This window comes from Astatotilapia calliptera, chromosome 14 (assembly GCF_900246225.1).
Source record: "Astatotilapia calliptera chromosome 14, fAstCal1.2, whole genome shotgun sequence".
Taxonomy (NCBI): Eukaryota; Metazoa; Chordata; class Actinopteri; order Cichliformes; family Cichlidae; genus Astatotilapia; species Astatotilapia calliptera.
Genome location: NC_039315.1, coordinates 33481832 through 33504506, shown reverse-complemented (window position 1 = coordinate 33504506; position 22675 = coordinate 33481832). Strand labels below are relative to the sequence as shown.

Genomic DNA, 22675 nt, shown 5'->3' with positions numbered 1-22675 from the left:
CTCAGCGCTGGAGGACAAACGATATAATACGTGTGTGACTGTGCTAGTATTGGAAAGATGGCGGCTAGTGCATTACGTCGAGGGTTGTTGAGTAGTGTCAGTAAATACAACAAGAAGCATGCTCACAGAATACTGAGTGTCGTTGACACCAGCTGCGGGTTCGAGGCATACAGACCGCGGTTACTATGCCGAGCTTGCGGCCTGCCTGACGGTGTTCAGCAGAGGAGGTTTATGTCGTCACGGTAAGAATCCTCAACTGTCCTAATATGCCAGAGCTAGCATGCTAAAGACTTTAGCTAAGCACGAGCTCTTCAAAATGGCACCGTTAGTTAAAGACACTGGCCATGCTGCTATTAAGTGGACAGCTGCCTGTAGGTAGATGATACCTGCATAGTGAGTCCGATGTGCAAATGAATTGGGACTCAGAGCAAGGGTGATGTGCAGAGCTGTTGTAACTACAGAGGAAGAAAGCTGATGAGCCATACCATAAAGATATGTGAAGCAGTTTTTGAAGTTAGGTTATAAAGAGAGGTGGTGATCAGTGAGCAGCAGTGTGGCTTCAGAGCACTACAGATTTGATGTTTGCTTTAAGAGTGTTGATGGAGAAGTATAGAGAAGTTTATAAGGCGCTTCACTGTGTCTTTGTGGATCGGAGAAGACGTGATTGGGTGCTAAGAGAGGAACTGTAGTACTGCATGTGGACGTCAGGAGTGTTAGAAGTATAGAAGGGTGGTGCAGGACATGTATGAGGGCAAGCCAGACAGTGCTGAGGTGTGTGGTTGGAGTAAAAGGTGAGATTTACAACTGAGATCAGATCTGGGCTCCTTATTTGCAGTGATGATGACAGGCTGATAGTTGAGGTCAGGCAGGAGTCTCCGTGCCATGTTTGCAGACAACACATTAGAAAGCGAGGTGTGATCTGTAGTGAGAGTAGGTAGGAGCAGGTGGTAGAGAGCCTGGAGAGGTGGAGGTATGCTCTGGAAAGAAGAGACATGAAAGTTAATAGAAGCAAGACAGAATGCATGTGTGTGAATAAGCAGGAGGCAGGTGTAAGAGTGATGCAGGCAGCAGAGGTAGTAAAGGGAGATGTTTTAAAATACATGGGTCCAGCTGTCCAAAAAAGGGGAAGGATTACACGGTAGTAACCGAGACCTGCTGTGATGTATAGTTTGGAGATGGTGGCACTAACATAAACACATTTGGCAGAGCTGAAGATGGTAAGATTTTCATTTGGAGTGACCAGGACGAAGACCTCAGGGGGACAGCTCAGTTTGAGCAGGTTGGAGGCAAAGCTAGAAAGGTGAGGCTGAGATGTTTGAACATATGCATAAGAGAGAGAAAGCTGATTAACTGGCTAAAGCACATTGAATATGGAGCTGCCAGGCAGGAAGAAAAGTTGAATAACACATAAAAGATTCATGGATGTAGTGAGTGAAAGAGAACATGGTGTGACAGAGGAGAATGCTGGGATATGGTGAGATGGAGGCAGATAATCTGCTGTGGCGACCCATGGGTACCTCGAGTTTTTCCACGTACAATAGTTGAAATGTCTTTATTGTAACCATCGGGTATCAATTGCAATAGCATTAATAAGCTATCTGCATGTAATTCGCTGAAATGTTTTTTTTCTCCCACACGCTGCGAATGCATCTTTAATCTCCCCCTTCTTTTCTACCTGGCACACTGCACTGAACATGCATGTTTATATTTTACCAGATAGGAAAATACTGCAAATAAAATGTTAAATAAACCAGCTGTGATTTCTAGGGGTGCAACGATATTCGTATCGATATTGAACCGTTCGATACAGTGCTTTCGGTTCGGTACGCATATGTATCGAACAATACAACATTTGTAATTTATTTTATCAACTTTCCTTCTGACGATGCTGTCTGTGTGGAGCGCTCAGTGAATCTGCGTTCGACTACTCCGCCTAGGCTGCACTGTCGAGCGCAGATCCACTGAGCGCTCCACACAGACAGCATAGTCAGAAGGAAGAGCGCAGGGCAAGCTAGCGAGACAGAAGTTAAGCTCTCCTTGCAACATGGACCTCCCCCACCCTCATTCAGATCTGGCGTTTGGAATTATTTTGGTTTTCATGTGACGTATGACCCTGAAGGTAAGCGCGTCATGGACTAAAGTAAAACAGTATGTTGGATGTGCCACGCAATGCTCAATTACATGGGTGGGAGCTAGTGTGTTAGCGCAGTTAGCTCGTTAACGTGTTGGCCGTCTAGCCCCATGCACGGGGCTATCAGGGCTAGCTCGTTAACGGAGATTTGCCGTGTTGTGACGTTAAGGTCATTTTAACGAGGTTAACCTGAAAGCACTAGTGGGAACACAACGAATATGACTGCACATTTACGCCGACATCATCCTAGTGCAAAGACAAAAACAACAAGCATGCATGCTACAAACTTTACCTGAGTCATTTAGATAGCCGTTAGCACAGGATTCTCCTTATGGGGACCTGATATGTTTAATATGCTGCTGAGAATATAGCCCAGAAGAAGCGGATAGTATAGCTTTTATTTTGGAAAGAGCCATTTCTCTGTAATAAACTCTTTTCCAAAGATGAGTGATTCCTCAATCAGATACAGGGCTTGCAATATCGCTAGCCCGACGTCCTGGGGCTAGCGATTTTTTCCAGTCGGGCTACCAAAATCTATCTCTGCCCTGCCTGTCCGGCTATTGTAGGAAGGAAAAATATATGTCAATGCTTTTGCATTCTTTCGGAAATGTAGCTGGGTAATTATGTCATTGGCATCGGTGAGCCACTGTCAATATGTGACATATTGAAATCGCATTTGAATTTGCACTTGTTTTTTTTGCTTTCACTTTGCAATCGCGTGAACTGTGTATAGAGAGCGACAGTACTGATTGGTGAGTGATGATAATTTGTGCACCAATTCCTCTGACATCGACTTATCAATCGTTAGCTTACTACGCAAACATGACAAGTGAAATCTCCCGCAGCTTAAACATGTGAGAGGTTGATCGCGCAGAGAATCGCTGAGCTTATGTGAGTGCGTGTGTAAAAGCAGCAGGATATATATTTTAGTTCTGCTGAGCCAAATAAGACAGGTCAGGGTGAAGAAGTGACAGCCAAAGAAAAGCTTACCGCAAAACGGAAAAGTTATGACACATCAGACTATAAGGCAAAAAGAAAGTGCAGCTTTATGGTTTCATGACCAAAATAATTTCTGTGGCTGCGATATGATGAGCTAAATAACCAGGGGTGCACATAAGTGGTCCGCAGGTGCGCATTCGCTGTCAAAATAAAAAACACGCACAAGGGTTAGGGTTAAATTTAAAAACTGTACTTTTGAGTTAAAATATATATTTATAATTTTAATAAATGACAAATTAAAAAGGCATGAACATTTTATTTTGTATCGAAAAAATATCGAACCGTGACACCAAAGTATCGAACCAAACCGTGAATTTTGTGTATCGTTGCACCCCTAGTGATTTCCTGTGACTGTTCTTGGTCAGTCCTTTTTGTAGTCACTATCTAGACTTTTGTTTCTGTAATTTGAGGTCATCACATTTTTTATTGTATAGATTTTATACGTCATAAGCATAAAAAGCACCCTTTTCATTTCGGTTGTTTTATATTGTCTTGTGAATTATTGCTTGATGTCCTTTTTTGTTGCTATGATATTTTGTTAAAGGTCTAGTGTTGACCACAGAGAGACTTACTGTGACTGTAGTCATTTGTGAAAAATCTCTGTGTAGAACTAATGGTTAAAAAGTAGTTGAAATAAAACCTTTCATTTCATTCAGGTTTTTTGTATTCAAAGAAGGGAAAAAAAGAACATTGAATGGTCGATTTGAATGCGTATACCAGTGCAATTTTAGGCTCTATATGGATTTTGGAGGTTAAACATATCACTGTGTATATATGGTGATGTAGCCAAAAAAATATTGTGATTTTAGATTTTCCTCATATTGCCCAGCCCTACTTTAGAGTCCATCTGAAAGAGGAGGATTTACCAGCAAGAAATGAAGAAATCACAGATATTGGCTGTTAAGTAGCTTGCCAGCATTAGTTGAGCTGCACTTGATGTTGTTACTGCTTCCAACCTATGGCGTCAATTCAGTACATGTTTAACTACACAGTAAACATTTGGGAAGATTCTTCTTCAGTGGTTTGGCAGTTTTGAAAGAATTTAGTAGCACAAATATAGGCTTTGAAAAGTTATTCAGCAATATCTGCGTTATCCTGATAGTATATTGTATTATTTCCTTATTATTAATGCTGGCACTGTCATTTTAGTGAAGAGAACAACTGAGAGACCCTTAAAACATTTGGTGCTACACAGGCTGCAGTTTGCAGGCTGCACAGAGGCACTGTCTTATTAACATCATTCAGACACCTGTTGGCTCCCTGTCAGTATCTCAGTTTTGTGTGTTAATATTTGCCTCTCCTGTTATTTAGGACTTAAATCAACCCAATACTTAATCGTTGATGATTGGTGGACTGATCTTATACAGTCAGACCTGGTAATGGGAGAATTACCTTGGTGTAAATAAAGTTAATTGTCTTACTGCTGACAGGCTTGTACCAAATATTATATACTGAAACTAAAAATGGAGTTGTATTAACCACCGACAGCATTGCAGCAACCACAAAAGCAGTATTTCTTTAAGATTAACACTTAATCTAGTTATTCTTAATTTTAAAATTGGGCATATAATTCCCCGGGTCATTATCAGGCCTTAAAATTCAGTACAGGCTTGCAAGTATTAACTGTAAAGCTTGTATAATATTGTAAATTTATACATGACTTCAGTGATCTAATGTGTACAGTAAGACTGGCAAGAAGAGCCGTGAGCTGACATCCAAGCACTCTGCAATCTTTCCCTGTCTCTGCAAGACTGGGATGTATCAGGAAGACTCAGTAGCAAACACAGGCAGGAATCAGAGATGTGTGCTTGGAAGGAATCCAGGCATGGACTAGCTGGTTAAAAATATAAATATATATGAACTGACATTGTTTGTGCTCAGGAAAAAAATGCTGAAAGGACGTGTGTAAACAGGCGTGCCAGTGAAATTGATGTTAAACAGGTTAACGTGTCATCTCTAGTAGAAGCAACAGCAAAATTAAAGTTTCAGATTAACTGGATCAGTATGTATCTGTAGCTCAAATTTATAATGGAACTGCTCTGTAAACTGGGAAGTGCAAGGAACAGAGCCGCAATGGAGACAATAGAAAAGAGCCAGCAGACAAGAAAGTACAGTTGTGTCAGCTGAAGGAGGAAGATGAAACACAACCTACTGTAAGAAAAGACCGTAGTAAAGCTCCCAAGGAGTAGTGAAGATTTTAACTTTGCTTACTACTCATGCTTTTATTGTACTGTAGCTCTGGCTTTCAGTCTTTTTCTAGATATTCTTAATGTTTATTAATTAGTTGTGTGGACAGTGAAATGGTTAGCTCATTATTGATTTCTCAGCTTTGGTTTCACGTCCTCAATGGTCACCAGTGAAAGCCCAAAGATTGCAGGTGTGGACAGAAAGAGGCAGAGTGTGCTTGATTTATCTGTTCTGTGAGAGAGAGTAAAGGTGGGTGGACAGGTGGGTGAGTGCCCACACGCTGGTTGGAATAGCAGCGGTGAATCAGCACACTCTTGTATCGTTAAGATTTGTTTATGCAACCTTTTCCTTGTGTAATGATATCTGATGACATACTGATATTTTTATATTTTTACCAAGCTTTTCTGTGATATGTTGACTGCTCAATGGCACAAATCCCCAACCCAAATGGATGGATAGTGACATGGATAGTTTCTGTTCTTGGCAAGGCGTGTTGTTGACAAGGGCTAGCTGTTGGCTGAGGCTGGGTCCAGAGTTTGTAGCAGTGTGGCTAAATTTAGATTGGCGATTATCTGTGGACAGTGTATCGACTTGTCTCAGATTGCTGCACAAGTAGAAAGTGAAGAGGAGCCCAGAGGGGTTAAAGAGTAACTTAGGCCAGTTGTGCATGTTTGCATAGGCTCATTCTTGTTCTCATCATTTGACATCTTTAAAGTGTTCATCCATATTCTAAAGTCTTTGGGCTGGAGGCTATCCCAGCAGCACAGAGACTGCACCACCCTGACCTCGGGGCAAATACTGCACTCTCTTGTTTCTTATTAGTGGGACAACAACCCTAACCTGTTTTGATAAAACATTGTCACCAAGTGGTTACAGTTTCGCAGGTTCGTATTGCACTGAGTGGCCATTATACCCCCTGCAGTTTTTGGCACTTCCACGTTGACTCAATTTTCAGCCCTCTCTCGTCATGATTGACATTTCTGCCTGGATTGCATCTGAACTTGGTTTGTCTTTCAAGCAAAGTTGAGATGGTCACCCATCAGAACTGAGTACAGTATTGTCCTCCCGATCTTACCCAGAGGTATTCATGCAGAATCTGCATGTTCGTTGTTTTGTAACCATATTTCTAATAAAAGCAGCTTACCTTGTGATTATTCTTGTGCAATACAACTTGTCCAACTTGGTGTGTAATATTAAATCTCCCCGTCCATATATCCACCTCATTAATCCCTGCTCTTCATTTCTGTTGTGAAGATTAGCTTTGCAGGAAGCACAGAATAAGAGTGTTATTTATATGAAGTGACCAGCTGTTGTTATCGGTGCCAACACGTATTGTTTGTTTTGTTCTGAAATAATGATGGGGGCATGGAGTTTGAGACCAACTGTATTTGAACAAAACACCTCAACGGTCAAGTGTTAACAATATTATCAAACTGTGATTGAGATCAGGGCTGAAGAGTCTGCAGGACCTGTCTTCCTATAGGGCATAATGCATATTTTTTTCCATAGGATGGCAAATTCCAAATTGCTGTCGTTGCATCTATGGAATTTCCCGACCCGGTGTGCTGTCCCATACATGATTTGTTGGTTCAATTTTTGTGTAGCATGCAGACCCACACAGATTCAGAGTGTAATGATGTTGCCTGTTTTTGGCAGGAACAGGCCTGAGGGGAAGATTCTAGAGACTGTGGGAGTGTTTGAGGCTGTGAAGCAGCACGGCAAATATGAAACCGGACAGGTAAGACCTTCACACTTTATTCATGCTTATACCGAAGCTGATGATCTGGTTTAGCTGATGATCTGGTTAGGGCTGCCACAAACGATTATTTTGATAGTCGACTAGTCACCGATTATTTTTGCGATTAGTCGACTAATCAGATCATCATCCATTGGACGTACAGCTTATTGCACCAGCAGCATCTGGTCTTATATAACTATCATTAGCTTACAGCTTGAAGTGTTTGTGCTAACTAAAAATAAAGACAAGATGGTAGTTTATTAATTTTTAATGAAATTTGCAGATTGTTTCGGTGAAGTTTAATAAACTCCTTGCTTTCTAAAATATAACAGGACACCGGAGTATATTCTCAGCGTCTCACACTTCTGATAATCAGCTGTCTGCTTGACAGTTTTAGCTGTGCAAAAACTATAACTTTAATCTCAGCCAAACCGATTTACTCAGGAACAAATAAAATACTAAAGAAAGCCAAACAATAACATTTTTAAGTTATCTAAGTGACTTATATATATGTTTAACCTGACTAGCGAAAGATGGCGGTGGGTTTGAAAACGATTTGCCGGGAGTCCGGTGTTCTCACGGCTCTAGTTAGCCTTGCCCCCGCCTAGCTAACGAGCTAGTGGGTAACAGACGTCTCCGAAAACGTCGGAGCGCTTTTGAAAATATGTGGTGTCTTGATAAACTGAGCAGATATTTGAGGTTTACACAGCTACATTCTCGCCTGAAAATATGTTAAACGTTTATTTTGTGACCAAGAAAGAATAATAAGAGTAAAGTTAAAACTAACTAGCTGCCGCCATTGTTGACAACTGCGCTGGGCTGCGCTATGAATTCTGGGACACAGCTTCTTCTTCTTCGGGGTTTAACGGCAGCTGGCATCCTTGTACATGCAGTGCTGCCATCTTCTGTTTCAGTCCGTTATTACACTCTTAAATCCTACTACTCATTCCTGCGTCCTTTGTGATCTTACAAAGCTTCAAACGATGCGTCGACTATTAAATTAGTCGTCGACGATTTTAATAGTCGACATAATCGTGACTAGTCGACTAATCGTGGCAGCCCTATATCTGGTTTAGCTGATGATCTGGTTTAGCTCTTGTTCTTTCTCTTGTATTAGACAGATGACTAACATAAATTTCATAGGCCCTTCTACTGCACACGGACCATTACAGTGTTACAGAGTTAGATTACTCTGTAGCCTTGGTGAGTTTGGGCTAGTGGCTCATGAAGCAGTTCTCTGCCTGCTGCAGGTCACAGCAGACCTCCAAAGCAGTGCACTTGGAGTTTGAGAGTGGGAAGAGGCTCTGGACCAAAAAAATAAGTTAAGAATATTACAAAAAAAATATTAAAATTGGGGGCAGAATATACTTTAGAAGCCTGCCCAGGGAGGCTGCATGTGGAACTGCTTAGTTAACATAACTCCCAGAGATGAATAAGAAATGCCCTTTGACTACCGCGTGTGTGTGTGTCTCCCTTGCATGACTTTCTTTCTTTGTTCTTTAATCTTATTACTTTAGTGGTCAGACTTTAATTCCCTACTCTTGGCACTGTATGATGGATCTTAAGTAGTGCAGAACAAAGCAACAGTGTGGAGAGGATAGAAACAGCTCTGCTCCAGTGTTCAGCATTACTGCCCATACCTTTGTCTATAGTTATACATGATGAACGACGCCAGAACAGTGAGTGAGAGAGAACAGGCCTATGAAACAGTTTATGTAACTCAGTGTTGTCCATATAACCTGTTTGCATCATCTCTTCTAGTGACTGTAATCCCATACAACATTGTGTGTATTGAGCGTCCTACATCTATAATTTCTGAAAGCCTTATCTCGTCGTTGTTGTTGTCGGGCTCTCCCCTAGCTGTTTCTCCACAGCGTGTTTGGCTACAGAGGCATCGTCTTGTTTCCATGGCACGCCCGCCTCTATGATCGAGACATCACCCCTCCCATGTCTGACAGGTAGGGTGGTCTGGGCTAAAATGCCCATCTCAGCTTGACTTTCTGCGTGGTTGTTTTGTGTGTTGTGTACTGATTTTGTAGTGCTTCTTCCTGCAGCAAACCTGAGCCCCCAGGGGCCCACGGCTCCAAGGAGGTGAAGGGGAAGACTCACACTTACTACCAAGTCCTCATTGACACCAGAGACTGCCCTCATATAGTAAGTATAACTTGTGCTTGTACTGAGATCATGTAGTTATTCAGAGCGTCAACCACTGTTTTGAGCTCAGTCTGTGTGATCTCAGGCAGTGCAGTGGGTGGAAATGTTGCTAGGTGACAAGCCCTCCACTGTGGTGGACTCAAACTGTAGGTATTTATTAGTGTTGAGGTCTGCAGGTATGTAACTGTTGGTCTGTGCGCTGTGACAGTCTCAGAGGTCCCAGACGGAGGCAGTGACGTTTCTGGCCAACCACGATGACAGCAGGGCTCTGTACGCCATCCCAGGTATGCACACTGGTCAGGAGCCACTCACTCATACATCTGACTCACATTCTGATTGTTTTTCATTTATTTCTTATGGAGGCTTTTGTCATAATAAAAGACGGGAGATAGCTGGTGATTAGGGCTGGGTATCGTCACTGATTTCTAGAATCGATTCAATTCCGATTCACAAGGTCCCGAATCGATTTGATCCACGATTCGACTTAATTCGATTCAATTCAATTTGAATCTGGGAAATTTTGACAGCCAGAAATATTATAACTCAGATCAGTACATTTACATATTTTTGTATCTATAAAAAGGAAGCTGACACACGCAAGACTTTATCAAAGGTGTAAGCATCACAGCAGATGCCTTTGTGTCAAAGTAGCTGAGGATAAAACACAGAAAAACATGAAGGTGATTTTCCTGGCCTGGGATTTTATAAAAATATTCTGCAGTAGATCAAAAACGAAAGAAAACCATTAATCAATACATGAACATTACCTCGGAAGTTACAGCGGTTTTATTAGAGACACGGCTAAGCGTTTTGCATTTTGCATAATTTTAAAAAGTTTAAATTTGTTCAGTATTGAACGGCAGAAATTAGGTTTTCTTTTCGGAAGTATATAAAACGGAAAAAAAATGTCAGCCGACAGCGCTGTACACAACGGTAGACTTGTGCGTAACAAGCAAGCGAATAATGAAGAAAACTGATTTTTAGACAGGAAACTGTTCTTGAAGTACAGACAGACAGAGAGAGAGAGCTGTGCATCGTGGTCGAAGCAAAACAGTAAAAGTAGAGCTGGGCGATATGAGATTTTTTCATATCACGATATGTTTTTTTCATTTCAGGCGATAACGATATCTATCACGATATAAGCCAAATAACTATATTTGTAAGATTTAAATGTGCCGTTGCTCACAAGTAAAATGTGAAATAATCAGCAGCTTGTTTTTATTTAAATATTTATTTCCCATAATAAGTTCAACAGGGTAGATGTACTTAAGGAACATGAGACTTTTTCAGATAAATAAAGGCAAATATTGCAAACTACACAAAAGGCAGCCGCTAAAGCGTTTAAGTTTCAAAATAGAACAAACGAAACAGACTAAATTGTCAATTCCACTTAGAAACAAAATATTAATTCTAAAAATAAATCTTAGCTTGTGTTACAGAAGAACAGACAAAACTGACTAACTTTTGTCAATATCAAATAAACTGAGAACTAAAAGGAAATTCTCAATCTCTCCTTGTTGTATAGCTTAGCTTTTCTAACAGTTTTAACAGTTACTTTAGTCTGACAAAAGCCGAATGACGAATTAGCGCTTCCAGTCAGAGACTGAGGCTACGTCCACACGTACACGGGTATTTTTGAAAACGGAGATTTTCAGTTTTCGTTTTAAAAAATAATCCCGTCCACACATAAAGGCAGAAATGAAGGAAAACGCTGCTATGAACATGCCAAAGCAGCAGGTGGCGCTAGATTCCTAACCGTGCAGAAATGTTGGCCAATCAGAAGTCTAGAAGCCTCGGTGGGAAAAAGTAAACAAAGCTGGGGCATAGAAGCAGAACCGAGTCGTATGTGTGGACGGACAGTAACTGTGTGTATATGTGAGCATTTAAACACTGCAGAGAGTAGAATTAACAGTATTGTAGAAATTCATTTCACCGAAACAATAACGTGGCGCAGTGTGACGCATGCACCAGTTTATTGTATTTCCAGACTTGCTTTCGGCACAATTTACAGTGCACGCTACTCTGTTTTTTGTCAGACTTGAAATAGCCGAAATACCTTCACCCTACGGAACTTCTATGGCTCTTCCGTTCGACAATCTCTCCGGCATTGGAACCATCGTCTGTTTTCTCTTCGGTCACGCTCGGTTGATTTTTCTAGTCGGCACACTCATTTCCTCCATTACGCGCTGGCTCCATTACCCGCTGGCTGCTTCCCAAACAAACACACGTGCGGCTTGGCACTTGTGCTGTATGTAACAAGTCACGCGACGTGACGCTGCGGCTGTGATTGGTTCGGCTCTGCGCTACTTAATTTGGATTGGCTGACCTTTTTTTTTTTTTTTTTTTTTTTTTGAGGTCAAGAGCGGCGAGGTCTATCGCGATAGCTTAATTTCTCTATCGAGTAAAAGTTATATCGCGATACATATCGTTATCGTTCTATTGCCCAGCTCTAAGTAAAAGTAAGAGTGAATACATGACGATGTTTATGTGAAGCGTAGTTTGGATCTTCTTTTGCTGCTGGTTCGGTCAATATTGTTTGGAGAGACATCAAATTAACAGCTTTAGAATCCGCACATAAAGGGAACACAAAGCGCGGACCCGCCGACAGATCAGAATCAGCGAGCTGTCGGCTTTCAGCCCCGACTGTGAGAAAGGCGACATCTCACTGATTCTGATCCACGGGTTTTGTCTTTGTGCAGAATCCGTGTTCCTGCTCTCATTTACTGTCTTAGCTGTTTGGTGGTTATTGAAATTTTGTGAGATTTCACCAGAGATTCTGGCAAAATAAATTTATATTAAAAAATCGATTCAGGATTTTAATGAATTGATTTTACGTTATCCAAGCCAGAATCGATTTTAATCGATAAATCAATTAGACATCACCAGTAGGGGTGGGTTTTTATATCTTGGGGTCTTACAGTTGGCATTAGAAACTGGCGGTCATACTTTAAGCATTAAATTTGAGTCTGGCCCGAATAGAGCACACCTTATTTTTACACAGTCACATCCAACCTGCTGTCAGAGAGAAAAGGGCAAAAAAGCAGCTGGTGTTCTTTTATCAGTGCTGAGGAAATTACGTAATTTACTCAAAATGTTCAAATATTGAATTCTGTGAAAAGAGCATTTTTGATAATGGTAGTTATTAGGGCTGGGCCATATCATACCGGTCACGGTAATACCGGTATAATGTTGCGATAGAATATGGGTAAAACGCGCATGCGCTGTGCCTTTGTTTTCATACGCACATGGCGAAAAAGGCACTGCGGCGACGGAGAATGACAAGGGCGAAAGCGGATCGTTGAATGAAACAGATGAACCAGAATTGGTTTATAAAAATGCTGCAACTTCAGTGGTGTGGAACTGGTTTAGCTTTCGTCCATCAGATACACAACAAAGCACTATTTTTGGTAGAGCATGCTAGCAGACCGCCGTTATTACTGTGTTGTTTGGAAAATACGGCACACTTAAAATCAATCCTTTGATTTTTCTGAAAGTCGACAGTGACCCTAACCCTGGACATTGGCCGACATATCCTCAGCATAACAGTGTATAATATCCACAAAACTTAAAAAGAGCTTATACACACGCAATATGGTAATATTATGTTGAAGCACAGTACGTATCACTCCGCGAGGCTCCTCCCTACGATAGACGTAATGCTCTGACAACCCATCAAGTGGTGCAATGTCCACTGGAAATGCCTTTTGGTTAAACTGTCAGCAAGGAATTTGCATTTGCACTGTTACATTTTTATATAACTTTAATGCAAAAAACAGCTGCTTGTTTAAGTGAAAATACATTGATGGTTTATTTTGCACTAATAAAGTTGTGGAGTTGTAAAGTATTTTGTCTAGTGTCAATTATATCGTCAGTTATATCGTTATCGCAAATTTTCAAATGTATATCGTGATAAATATTTTTAGTATCGCCCTGCTCTAGTAGTTATGATGGTTCTGTTTCTGGCTTTCCTCTTCAGGTCTGGACTATGTGAGCCATGAAGACATTCTGCCTTATAACTCCACAGAGCAGGTCCCCATCCAGCATGAGCTGTTTGAGCGCTTCCTCATGTACAACCCTTCAAAAAGTAAACGCAGATCTTTTTTCAGCTCTGTGGTTTTGTATAAGTCCAACAGGTTTCTTCTATATCTAACAGATGTAGTCGACATGTTTCCTTCCATAGCATTGTTGTTTCATAAAGTTGTGACAGACCTACATATCTTATGTATGTAGGTCTTATCTTGTAAACATGACGATCCTCTGGGCAGTTTCATGAATAAAGGTGGTGGTAATTTCTGCAGGATTGAGTGCTTGAGTGGCAAGTTTTGTAATGTTAAAGTTTATGCCTCCTATGTGAAACTGTCATTTGTAGTTTGACTTTTGGTTCCGATCCTTATAAGATCCACTCAATGGCCACCTAGAATGCCTAAGAAGCAGACTATTTTTAATGTGATTGTTTTTTGTTTTTGTAGTTCCTCCATTCACAGCCAGAGACACCCTTAAAGCATGGCAAGAGAAGAACCACCCCTGGCTGGAGCTCTCAGACGTCCACAGAGAGACAACTGAGAACATCAGAGTCACTGTCATCCCCTTCTACATGGGAATGAGGGTAGCTGGATCTTTACGGATATTACTTATATATTATTTGTTATTGCAGCACAGCCTGAGCCCCACCACCTCACAGCTCAAACACATTTCATTGGTGTTATTAGGTGTACTTGGCAAGATGTTGGCTTACAGCCTGTTTCTTTTTAATTTGTAGGCTTAAATGCTCCTCTGTAGTTTGCTTGAAATCTAAGGTTAATTCTTTGTTGTCCTTAGGAGGCCCAGAATTCTCATGTTTATTGGGTGAGTAGTTTTATATTTTATCATGTAAATTAAAGACAGTGAAACACAGAAATAAACAGCTCAAATCTGTTTGTGTTGTCTTCCTGCAGTGGCGCTACTGTATCCGTCTGGAGAACTTGGGCAACGAGGTGGTTCAGCTGAGAGAGAGACACTGGAGGATCTTCAGCCTATCAGGAACTCTGGAGACGGTCCGAGGACGAGGTGTCGTAGGCAGGGTGAGCATGCTTACAAACACGAGCAGAACCACAGACAGCAACGAGATGTGGAGTTGGACAAACGCAGCCGGCCACAGAACGACAGACACGATTAGCAATGACACACAATCCCTCTAAGATAATACTATTACATTAGTAATATTACACACCATATATGCATGCATGCCATATATTATATTATATTATATTATATTACTTGTTTTTGACACTGAGGTATGTAATAGACTATGTGCACGTTAGCATATGCTACTTCCGGTGCGGAAACTCCTGTGGGGAGCTTTGTTTCCGGTGTCCCATTCGCGCCTTGTTTACGGTCCAAAACAAGTTAAGCAAATAAATGAATCAAGCGGCGATTTACATTTGGATTATAGAATTCTGATCTCATGCTTCATAAGACGTCCTTTAACCAAACATAGTCCACTTAAAGGACATCTGAGATGTAATTTTTTTTTTTTTTTTTACTGTATTCTTTCATTACGTATCATTACATTGCATATTACATAGGGATGGGTACCGGTGTCCGCATAAACGGTAGTAACCAGACCGAAAAGCAGCGCACATTTCAGTGCTTTATTTCGGTGCTTTTTTTTCCTGAGCTGTGATACACTTCTAGCCAATCATTTTTACGTTTCCGAGGATAGTAGGCGGGGCCAGGTACGTACGTTCTTTTATGCAGAGCTACAGATTAAAAATGTCCAAGGCGAAGCGGTCAAAAGTCTGGCTGTACTTCACAGCAAAATATGCAAACTCAGCAGCCTGCAACAAGTGCTTTAAGCTGATACTGTGATACTGTCAAAGGAAGTAACACCTCGAATCCGATGAAACACCTGGCGACGCATAGCGTTTTTTTTTTTTTTTTTTTAAAAGCCGAGAAATGCGCCGTATTTGATGGTAGCAGCAGCCGTTCTTCTCTGCGTGAGTAGCTTAATGTTGTTCGTGTATAATTTACGTTGAGTAGGCTAACCACGTTATTACATTAATGCATGTAAGGTGAACTAGCAAACATCATCATAGCTACATGTGGCTGTCTTCTTGTTTGATGGCAGATACTCCCTTCACCCTGGCCAAAAAGGCTAAAATGACCAAAGAAAAAGAGGGAAACAGCTAAACATGAGAGGTTTTTGGACAAAGTTTGTATTTTTTCCATTGTTTAAGCACTGCTTCCAGCTAAGAGTGATACCATATATGCCCTATAGCTGCAGAAAAGGCTAACATTGTTATCTTTTTACAAAAAACCAGCTGACCATGAGAGGTTTTTGGACCAATTTTGTGTTCTCCATTCTTTAAGCACCGGTTCGAGCACCGTTTGAGCACCGGCACCGTTTCAAAAGTACCGATTTGGCACCGGTATCGGATAAAACCTAAACGATACCCATCCCTAATATTACATATCATATTAAAAATAAACATGCCTGACTGATGCAAAGGCCTCAACACCAGAGTATGAATGATGAATTTTTTCAAGACCCCAGTTCTGATATGATACAGATGCCTTGGCTCCGCTTGTCTGTTAGTATTTTGATCTGATTCCAGAGTTGAATGAACAGACTGTCATCCTGGCTGTGAGGAGGAGACTGTCGCGTTTGTTTAGAAATGCTCAGCTCTTTGTACTTACCTAACAGGAGCCGGTGTTGTCTAAAGAACAGCCAGCCTTCCAATACAGCAGCCACGTGTCTCTACAAGCCCCAAGTGGTCATATGTGGTGAGTCTACATCTACCTCTTTCTTCACATGCTATAAAATCCAAAGTATCTTCAGCTTTTCTCACTTAGTGTTTTTATTATTGTTGTTTTAGGGGAACGTTTCGCATCGAAAGAACTGATGGTTCCCACTTTGATGTCCGCATTCCTCCCTTCTCCTTGGAGAGCAACAAGGATGACAAAGCGCCTCCTGCTGGCTACACATTTTAAGTGTGTGCTACCACCCTCAAGCCCGGGATATGCTGCCAGTCCTGCTTGTGTCATTATCTAGAGTTGCCCCTGACTTGTAACATTGCTTCAGCCTTCAACCTGAGTCTAGCATCAGGAAAGCTAAGCAAAGGGGAAATTATTAGCAGTTTCTAGATTATCTAAATGCAGGCCCACCTTGCCTATTTTCTGCCCCCCCCCCCCCCCCCCCCCCCCCCCCCCCCGTCTGTCTGCTTTGCATGTATTAATTTGCTGTTGGCTAAAACTTCCCCAGGACGCCAAAAATCGAGTCATAAAGGAAAAACGTTAAACCTGACCCAGATTTGTTCTAATGCTGCTGTTTCTGGGGGGGGATGATGATGATGATGATGATGATAACAATAAAAACTGCCATAAACATTTCCAGATGAAGAATTTGGGTAAAAAAAACTCTAGAATTCTTCACTTGTGTGATCATTTAGGTGTCCGTGATTGGATAAATGCCTATAACTAATGGTGTGTTATTGATGTAGATTTTTGGAGATCTGATTTCTAAATGTGCTTCAGACACTCTGAAATGCATTCACTTTTGTTCAGTGTTAAGTAAAACTAAAAGTCACAAGGCTAAGACTTGTGAACTCTCCTCCTGCTGGTGGCAGGTCAGGTCCCCACTGACTGTGAACAGAAGCAGCTCTCTGTGGAGTCATCAGCGATGATGTTACCAGAAGATGAGTTTTCTGTGCAAGCTGTCCGCCTTCCTCCCGCCGTCTGCGCCCTACAAAAACCAAACCGTCATCTTGATCCTGTGCACATGTGGATGTGTCGTCAAGGCTGACTGTGACTTTGTAAAAGAGTTATGAGCCTAAAAGTTGTAAAATGAGGAAAGAAACTTTTTTTTTTTTTTGCTTTGATAAAGTGATTTGATGGTTGAAAATACTACTGTAAATACCGATGTAATTAGAAGCAAAATAAATACACCTTTTGAACAATATTCAGACTTTCTGCTGAGTTTGAGCTTGTGTGAAGCTATCAGACTTGTGTAATTGTTTCCTGTACGTGGGCAGGAAAATTGGCTTAAACCTGAGTCCTAGTAACCGGTGGTTGCCAGGGGGTCACCGACCCATCTCTAGGGCTATTTGAGAGAGTCACTATCTAGCTCAAGAAAAGTAAGGCCTTACCACAATTATTAGGGATGCTAAATATAACCACATTGATGTAATGGTTCCACACAGCTGCCACCAGATGTCAGTGCAGGTCTTTCCCTGGTAGTATAAATAACTGACAGCTGTTTCAATTTGTTTTTTGGAGAAAACACTCATGTATGTGTTTTAGTTTATCCCAACTAACTAAAAAAACAAAATCAATTAAAACTAGATTTCACAAAAACTTGTAATAAACTTAAAAAAAAAATGCTTTGATATGAAAATCATTTTGGCTGACACTTAAACTTCTAGCAACAGGTTTAAAAATAAAATGTGGGCAGAAAAATGTGATGCTAAGAACACCTGACTACTGTCAGGTGTTCTTAGTTCTTTGTTCAACACGATGAGCGTGGGTATAGAAAAGAGCACCCCTCCAATTATGTGTCAGGGCTCAGGGAGGTGCAGCCTTGAGCCTGGTTCTACCGGAGGTTTCTTCCCCTTACAAGGGAGTTTTTCTTTCCCACTGTCGCCAAGTGATTGTTGGGGTTTTTTCTGTGGGCTCTTTATTTTACAATTTAAAGCCCCTTTAGGTGTGATTTAAATAAATGTGACTGCACAGAGCAGTGCACAAAGTAGATCTACTCTAATCGGGTATTAACTTGTAAGTTGGTGTTGTGGTTTACAATTTCCGCAAAAAAATTTTTTTTTAAAATTGTTAGATACAAAATGCTTAAATCAAGGTCCACTGTTGGCCGATTTTCTTAGAAGACTACAGTTTAAAATGAATGACTCATCTCGACAGATACACCCTATCCCTTTCTGCCTGTGAGCAGTGCAGCTACAAGCCGACACATTTTGAATGGACTCTGGTAGAAAAACCTCCCCCGCGGAGACGGAGCGTCAGCGCCGTGTAACTAGACACTTGGCAGTGCTCATACCCTCCCGGCCCTCCTCCTGCCTCTCCTCATCACCCCGCCAGGAGGAAGGAAGACTTGCGGTCACGTGCACTCGCTGCGCGCCCCCGTGCACTCGAACAGAGGGTGCGATACATAATTCGGTCCCGGGGAGGGGACACCTCAGTCCGGCCCCTTCTGTCAAAGCCCGCTGAGCCGCAGCCTGCACACAGCAGGACGAGGCGCGGATGCGACTTCTGCTTCCTGCCTGCGAATGATGGAGAGTGAGGCCGGGAGGAGGACCAGCGCTGCTTTTGTTGCAGGTACAGCGGGACTTCCAGCGGCCGAGGAGGGACAGGGCAGAACGAGGAGCACCGCAGACGTAAACACTGCCATGCCCTGCTTCATGCAGCAGCGATCCTCCGCCCGCTGCTCCTCCTCTGCTCCAGGACAGAGCGCTGTGTTCTAGAGGACAGCTCGGGAGGAGGAGGAGAGGGTAAATATTTGGTGCTGAAGTTGGGTCCGGGATAGGAGGCTGTCGCTGAGGCAGACTCACTGCTGGGGATCTCCGGCAGCCTGACTCTGCTGAGTCCGCGCTCTGCGGCCATGCGGCAGGCAGCATCCAAAGACCTGTTCCCTACATGAGCTCCAGCTCCTGTGAGTAACAGCACAAAACTACCAGCGCTCCTTCTCAGCGTATCTGCAGTGTTGTACTGTACTCTGGGAGCAGGCACACTTTCCACATTTCACAGAGACGTGATGAGCTGCTGACGTTTTACTGAAGCAGGTGTCTGACACAGGAATCAAAGCTGCCGCTGCATGACTGCTCTGTGGGACCAATCTCTTTGTTGCCAGAGTTCACATTAAGAGGCAGCACCATGGGTGCCAAGCAGGCTAAAGGCCAGGAGCCTGCAGGAGCGAGTCCTCAGCACAGTTGGAAGCGGACACCCACCAAGGAGCGGGGAGACATCTTAGCCTCCCTCATGCTGAAGTCAGGGGACAGGCTGAGCCGTAGCGGGACGCCACCACCACCCTACCAGCGCCGCATCGGCATGATCCAGGAGATGATGCTGATGGCCAAACAGGGCAAGCAGGATGAGGCCACGGAGATGCTGAAGACGCTCCGACAGGTAGTCGCTTAGTCTGCTGTGTGAATGATGCTTTTTCTTTCTGCACACTTCCTCTGTTCTTTCCTGTCGTGCTCTATTACCTTAAGTTAATGTCAACACTGATGCTGAAAGAGAAGCCAGGCTCAGACTAACCGCTGATGCTCACTGACTGAAGCCATTCAGAGACTGACTTCCTGCATGCCTGATGAATTGACGTCCTCCCTGCAAGTATGCCTGGCAGTGCCTGAGTCTGCTGCATGGGTACAGAGTGGAGAGAGTGCTGTGATTTACAACCTCTCTCAGTCTGGATGCTGCTGTTGCTACAGAGAGAAGAAAAAGCCCAACAACAGGCTGGGAGAATCTGGTGTGGCGAGAAACAAAAGGGAAGCAGGAGAAAGAAAATGCCACCAGTTGAATGGGATGATGTGGAGAGCGGCAGAGAAGGGAAGGGTCTGAGGATGACAGGGGTAAAATTCTGAGAAACAATCTGTGTTTATTACTGTGACAGTAAGGAAACTAAAAAGAGCAGATGAAGACAGTGAGGGAAGAAACTGATTTCGACACACTTCACAGAGCCCATACGCTGGCAGTGTTTATAGTTTATCCCCTCGTGACTCAAACTCAGGGAGCAGCACCTGAGGCTTATAGACACATAGCTTCCCCAGATTACTGTTTGGACTTTGGAGATTTTCATCAGAATTGTTCTGTTACTATTTACTGATCAAAGCTCTATGCACTGGTGGCAGATGGCGGTGATAAGCAAACGTTAACACAAAGGTCTGTGAAGGTTCTCAGGGTGAGATCTAAAACCTGCAGGACACCGGCCCTCAAGGCCTGGAGTTGGGGACCCCTGGTGTATACCTTTCCAGATGTGCAAGCTACCTTTTTGATAGGCAATAATGCACCCCAGTATCACCAGAGATGCTCATAGCAAGGGCCCTCTCCTCTTTAGTTTGGAGGATACGCCGTTCATGTTTCCCACAAAGAATTTTAGATTTGGATTGATCTGATCACAAAGCAGTTTTCTGCTTTCAGTCCATTTTAAATGAGTTTTGGGTCAGAGAAGACAGCAGTGTTTCTGAATCATGTTCACATATGGCTTCTTCTCTGCATGACAGAGCTTTAACCTGCATACGTGGGTGTTCAGAGACAGTGATTTCTGGAAGTGTTCCTGATCACATCTGTCAGTGCTGTCTGAAGGCCTGAAGGTCAAGGACATCCAATACAGGATTGGCCTTGTCCCTTGCTTACAGAGATTCCTCCAGATTCTTTGAGTCTTTTTGATGATGTCATGTACTGGAGATGATGAGATATTCAAAATCTTTGCAAATTTAGGAGTCTGCAATTGTCTACACTTCTGAGAATCACTGGCTCTCTCAGATGATCTTTTAATACATTTTCAACTTTTTACACAAGTAACCAATCAGTGTAAAAATGTTCCTGAACTTGTTTCATGCTAATATTTTTCATGAAATAGTCAAATCTGTTCATTTAAATGTTCGATATGCCTTAGGTATCCCATTTCGAATCAAATATGGATATGTGAGATTTTTAAGGCGTTGCATTTTGTATTTATTTACACTTTACTCAATGTCCCAACGTTTTTGTAACTGAGATTATACTTTATGTTTTCACATGCTGAAATAATAGTGACACAGTGTAATATGCAATGTTTTGTAGTTCATGTGAGGTTGTGTCTAGCTAATTTCAAGACGTGGAAAGAAACAATTTTTGTTTCCATGTAAACAAATTAATGTTAATACGCTGGTAATTTGGTCATCTAGTAAGTTTTCTCCAGGCTGTGATCCCTAGTGTGGGATCTAATGAGATAAGCACTTCCAAACAGACCTGAGACTTCCATCTAGAAAGACTCATAATTCATGTTTTGTGCATAGCCTTTTCCCCACTTACACTCCATGTTAGACTGCCAGTAACCACAAAAATGGGAAAATTAGGCATATAAGATGTTGAAATGAACCAGGATGCTTACTGGTTTACTATAGGTCCACAAAAAGTTTCAGGAAACTTAATTTTTCAAGAATTAATTTAATTGCTCAAGTTGATTGTTTTCCCAACAGGTACAAGTTCCTCCAGCACTTATTCTTTTATTTTGTTATTATTGGTTGTTTCTGTTTTCACAATCAGCTATTTCAGCATCACAAGCTCCAAGTCAGATGCTCGTAAACCTCCTGAAAGCAGAACTGCCTGAAACAAAATATGATTAAGATTTAGTTTGAAACAGGTAGAAAAATCGACTTCCCCAAATGGTTCCTGTTTCTTGTAGGAATTTCAGACTATTTCCTCTTGAAAGAATAAGCTACTTTTAGATCTGTTTTGTTTGCTTGTTTTTAGAGATTTTCCACTTTAGAAGCAGCTTATATGGCTGCTTCAGGTACCTCTACCTAATGGCAATCAATTTAACCACTGTAACAGCCACTACTATATCTACAAGATCTCTATCAGCACCTTGTTCTTTCTCATGGTGTCAGTAACAATAATAATCAAATAATTATTATTTATGTTATTATTTATAATAATTTATTCATTATTTTATTTATAATAAAATGTATAGCCTAGCTTAGTGATGGAGGATTTAGGCCATTTGTTGTAATGCTGAGTGGTGGAAAGAAAACGTCCAACTAGCACTGAGTAATCAGTAAACAGCAATCTGGGGAAGCTGTATGTCTATAAGCCTGAGGTGCTGCTTCCTGAGCACCAAATAGTACCAAATAGGTACTCAGGGATGTTGGAGACTGAAGGATGTGGTCTGTATTTCTTTATCAGCAGGGTGTTCCAGCTTTAGAGGCCAAACGGAGAAGGCTGAAAACAAACTGGGTTGCCTTACATTTGCATTAACATAATAGAGATAATAACAGGTTTTGATGTTGGGTCATGAAGGCATAATTGGAGGAGTTCCAGTAATATAATGATGATATTTAGTTTCATGTTGCGTAGGGCCTGTGCTCTGCCGGAACAGTATGTGACGGACAGAAACAGGATGAATTGGATAAAGACAATTACTATGAATAAAAGGAAGCAGGAGGAGAGAAAAAAGAAAGACTACCATTAGTGTTCAGCTAAAGCAGAGAACAGACAAGAAGTGGTGGTGAGTGATTTCAGAGACAGTGAAAGACAGCACTTAGAGGGAAACATGACAGAGAGAGAGAGAGAAGGGAAAGGGAAACAAGGAGAGATGAAAATGAAGCGCTGATTTTGAAGAGTGTGTTGGTTACGAGCGTCTCTTTATTGTTGCTTGGAAACAATGGCGATAAACTGGCGAGCTTGAATCAAGTAGACATTGATTAATGAAACAGGAGCTCTGTTAAGAGATAATGAGGAGGCCTTCTTCTCAATCAATGCTCTTCAATTAACTCGCA

At 42.0% G+C, this 22675-nt stretch overlaps 2 protein-coding genes across 3 annotated transcripts in view; both read left to right on the top strand.

The window, feature by feature from the left end:
* The first annotated feature begins 9 nt into the window (after positions 1-9).
* On the top strand, positions 10-17145 carry poldip2 (polymerase (DNA-directed), delta interacting protein 2). 2 transcript variants are annotated; one of them, XM_026192450.1, is made up of 11 exons: positions 10-242; positions 6980-7055; positions 8916-9013; positions 9110-9209; positions 9418-9493; positions 13186-13293; positions 13679-13815; positions 14028-14054; positions 14144-14269; positions 15892-15971; positions 16064-17145. In XM_026192450.1, exons 1-11 carry the CDS (start codon positions 58-60, stop codon positions 16176-16178), a joined length of 1128 nt encoding a protein of 375 aa, XP_026048235.1. In that variant the 5' UTR covers positions 10-57; the 3' UTR covers positions 16179-17145. The 2 variants fall into 2 exon arrangements, with proteins under 2 accessions (XP_026048235.1, XP_026048234.1); XM_026192449.1 differs by having other exon boundaries at positions 6974-7055.
* An 886-nt stretch (positions 17146-18031) lies between these two features.
* lrrc75a (leucine rich repeat containing 75A) overlaps positions 18032-22675 on the top strand; it is a 73303-nt gene continuing 68659 nt past the window's right edge. Inside the window, exon 1 of the mRNA XM_026192584.1 lies at positions 18032-19319. Coding sequence (XP_026048369.1) covers positions 19068-19319 — 252 coding nt within the window. The 5' untranslated portion in view covers positions 18032-19067. The remainder of the gene's footprint in view (positions 19320-22675) is intronic.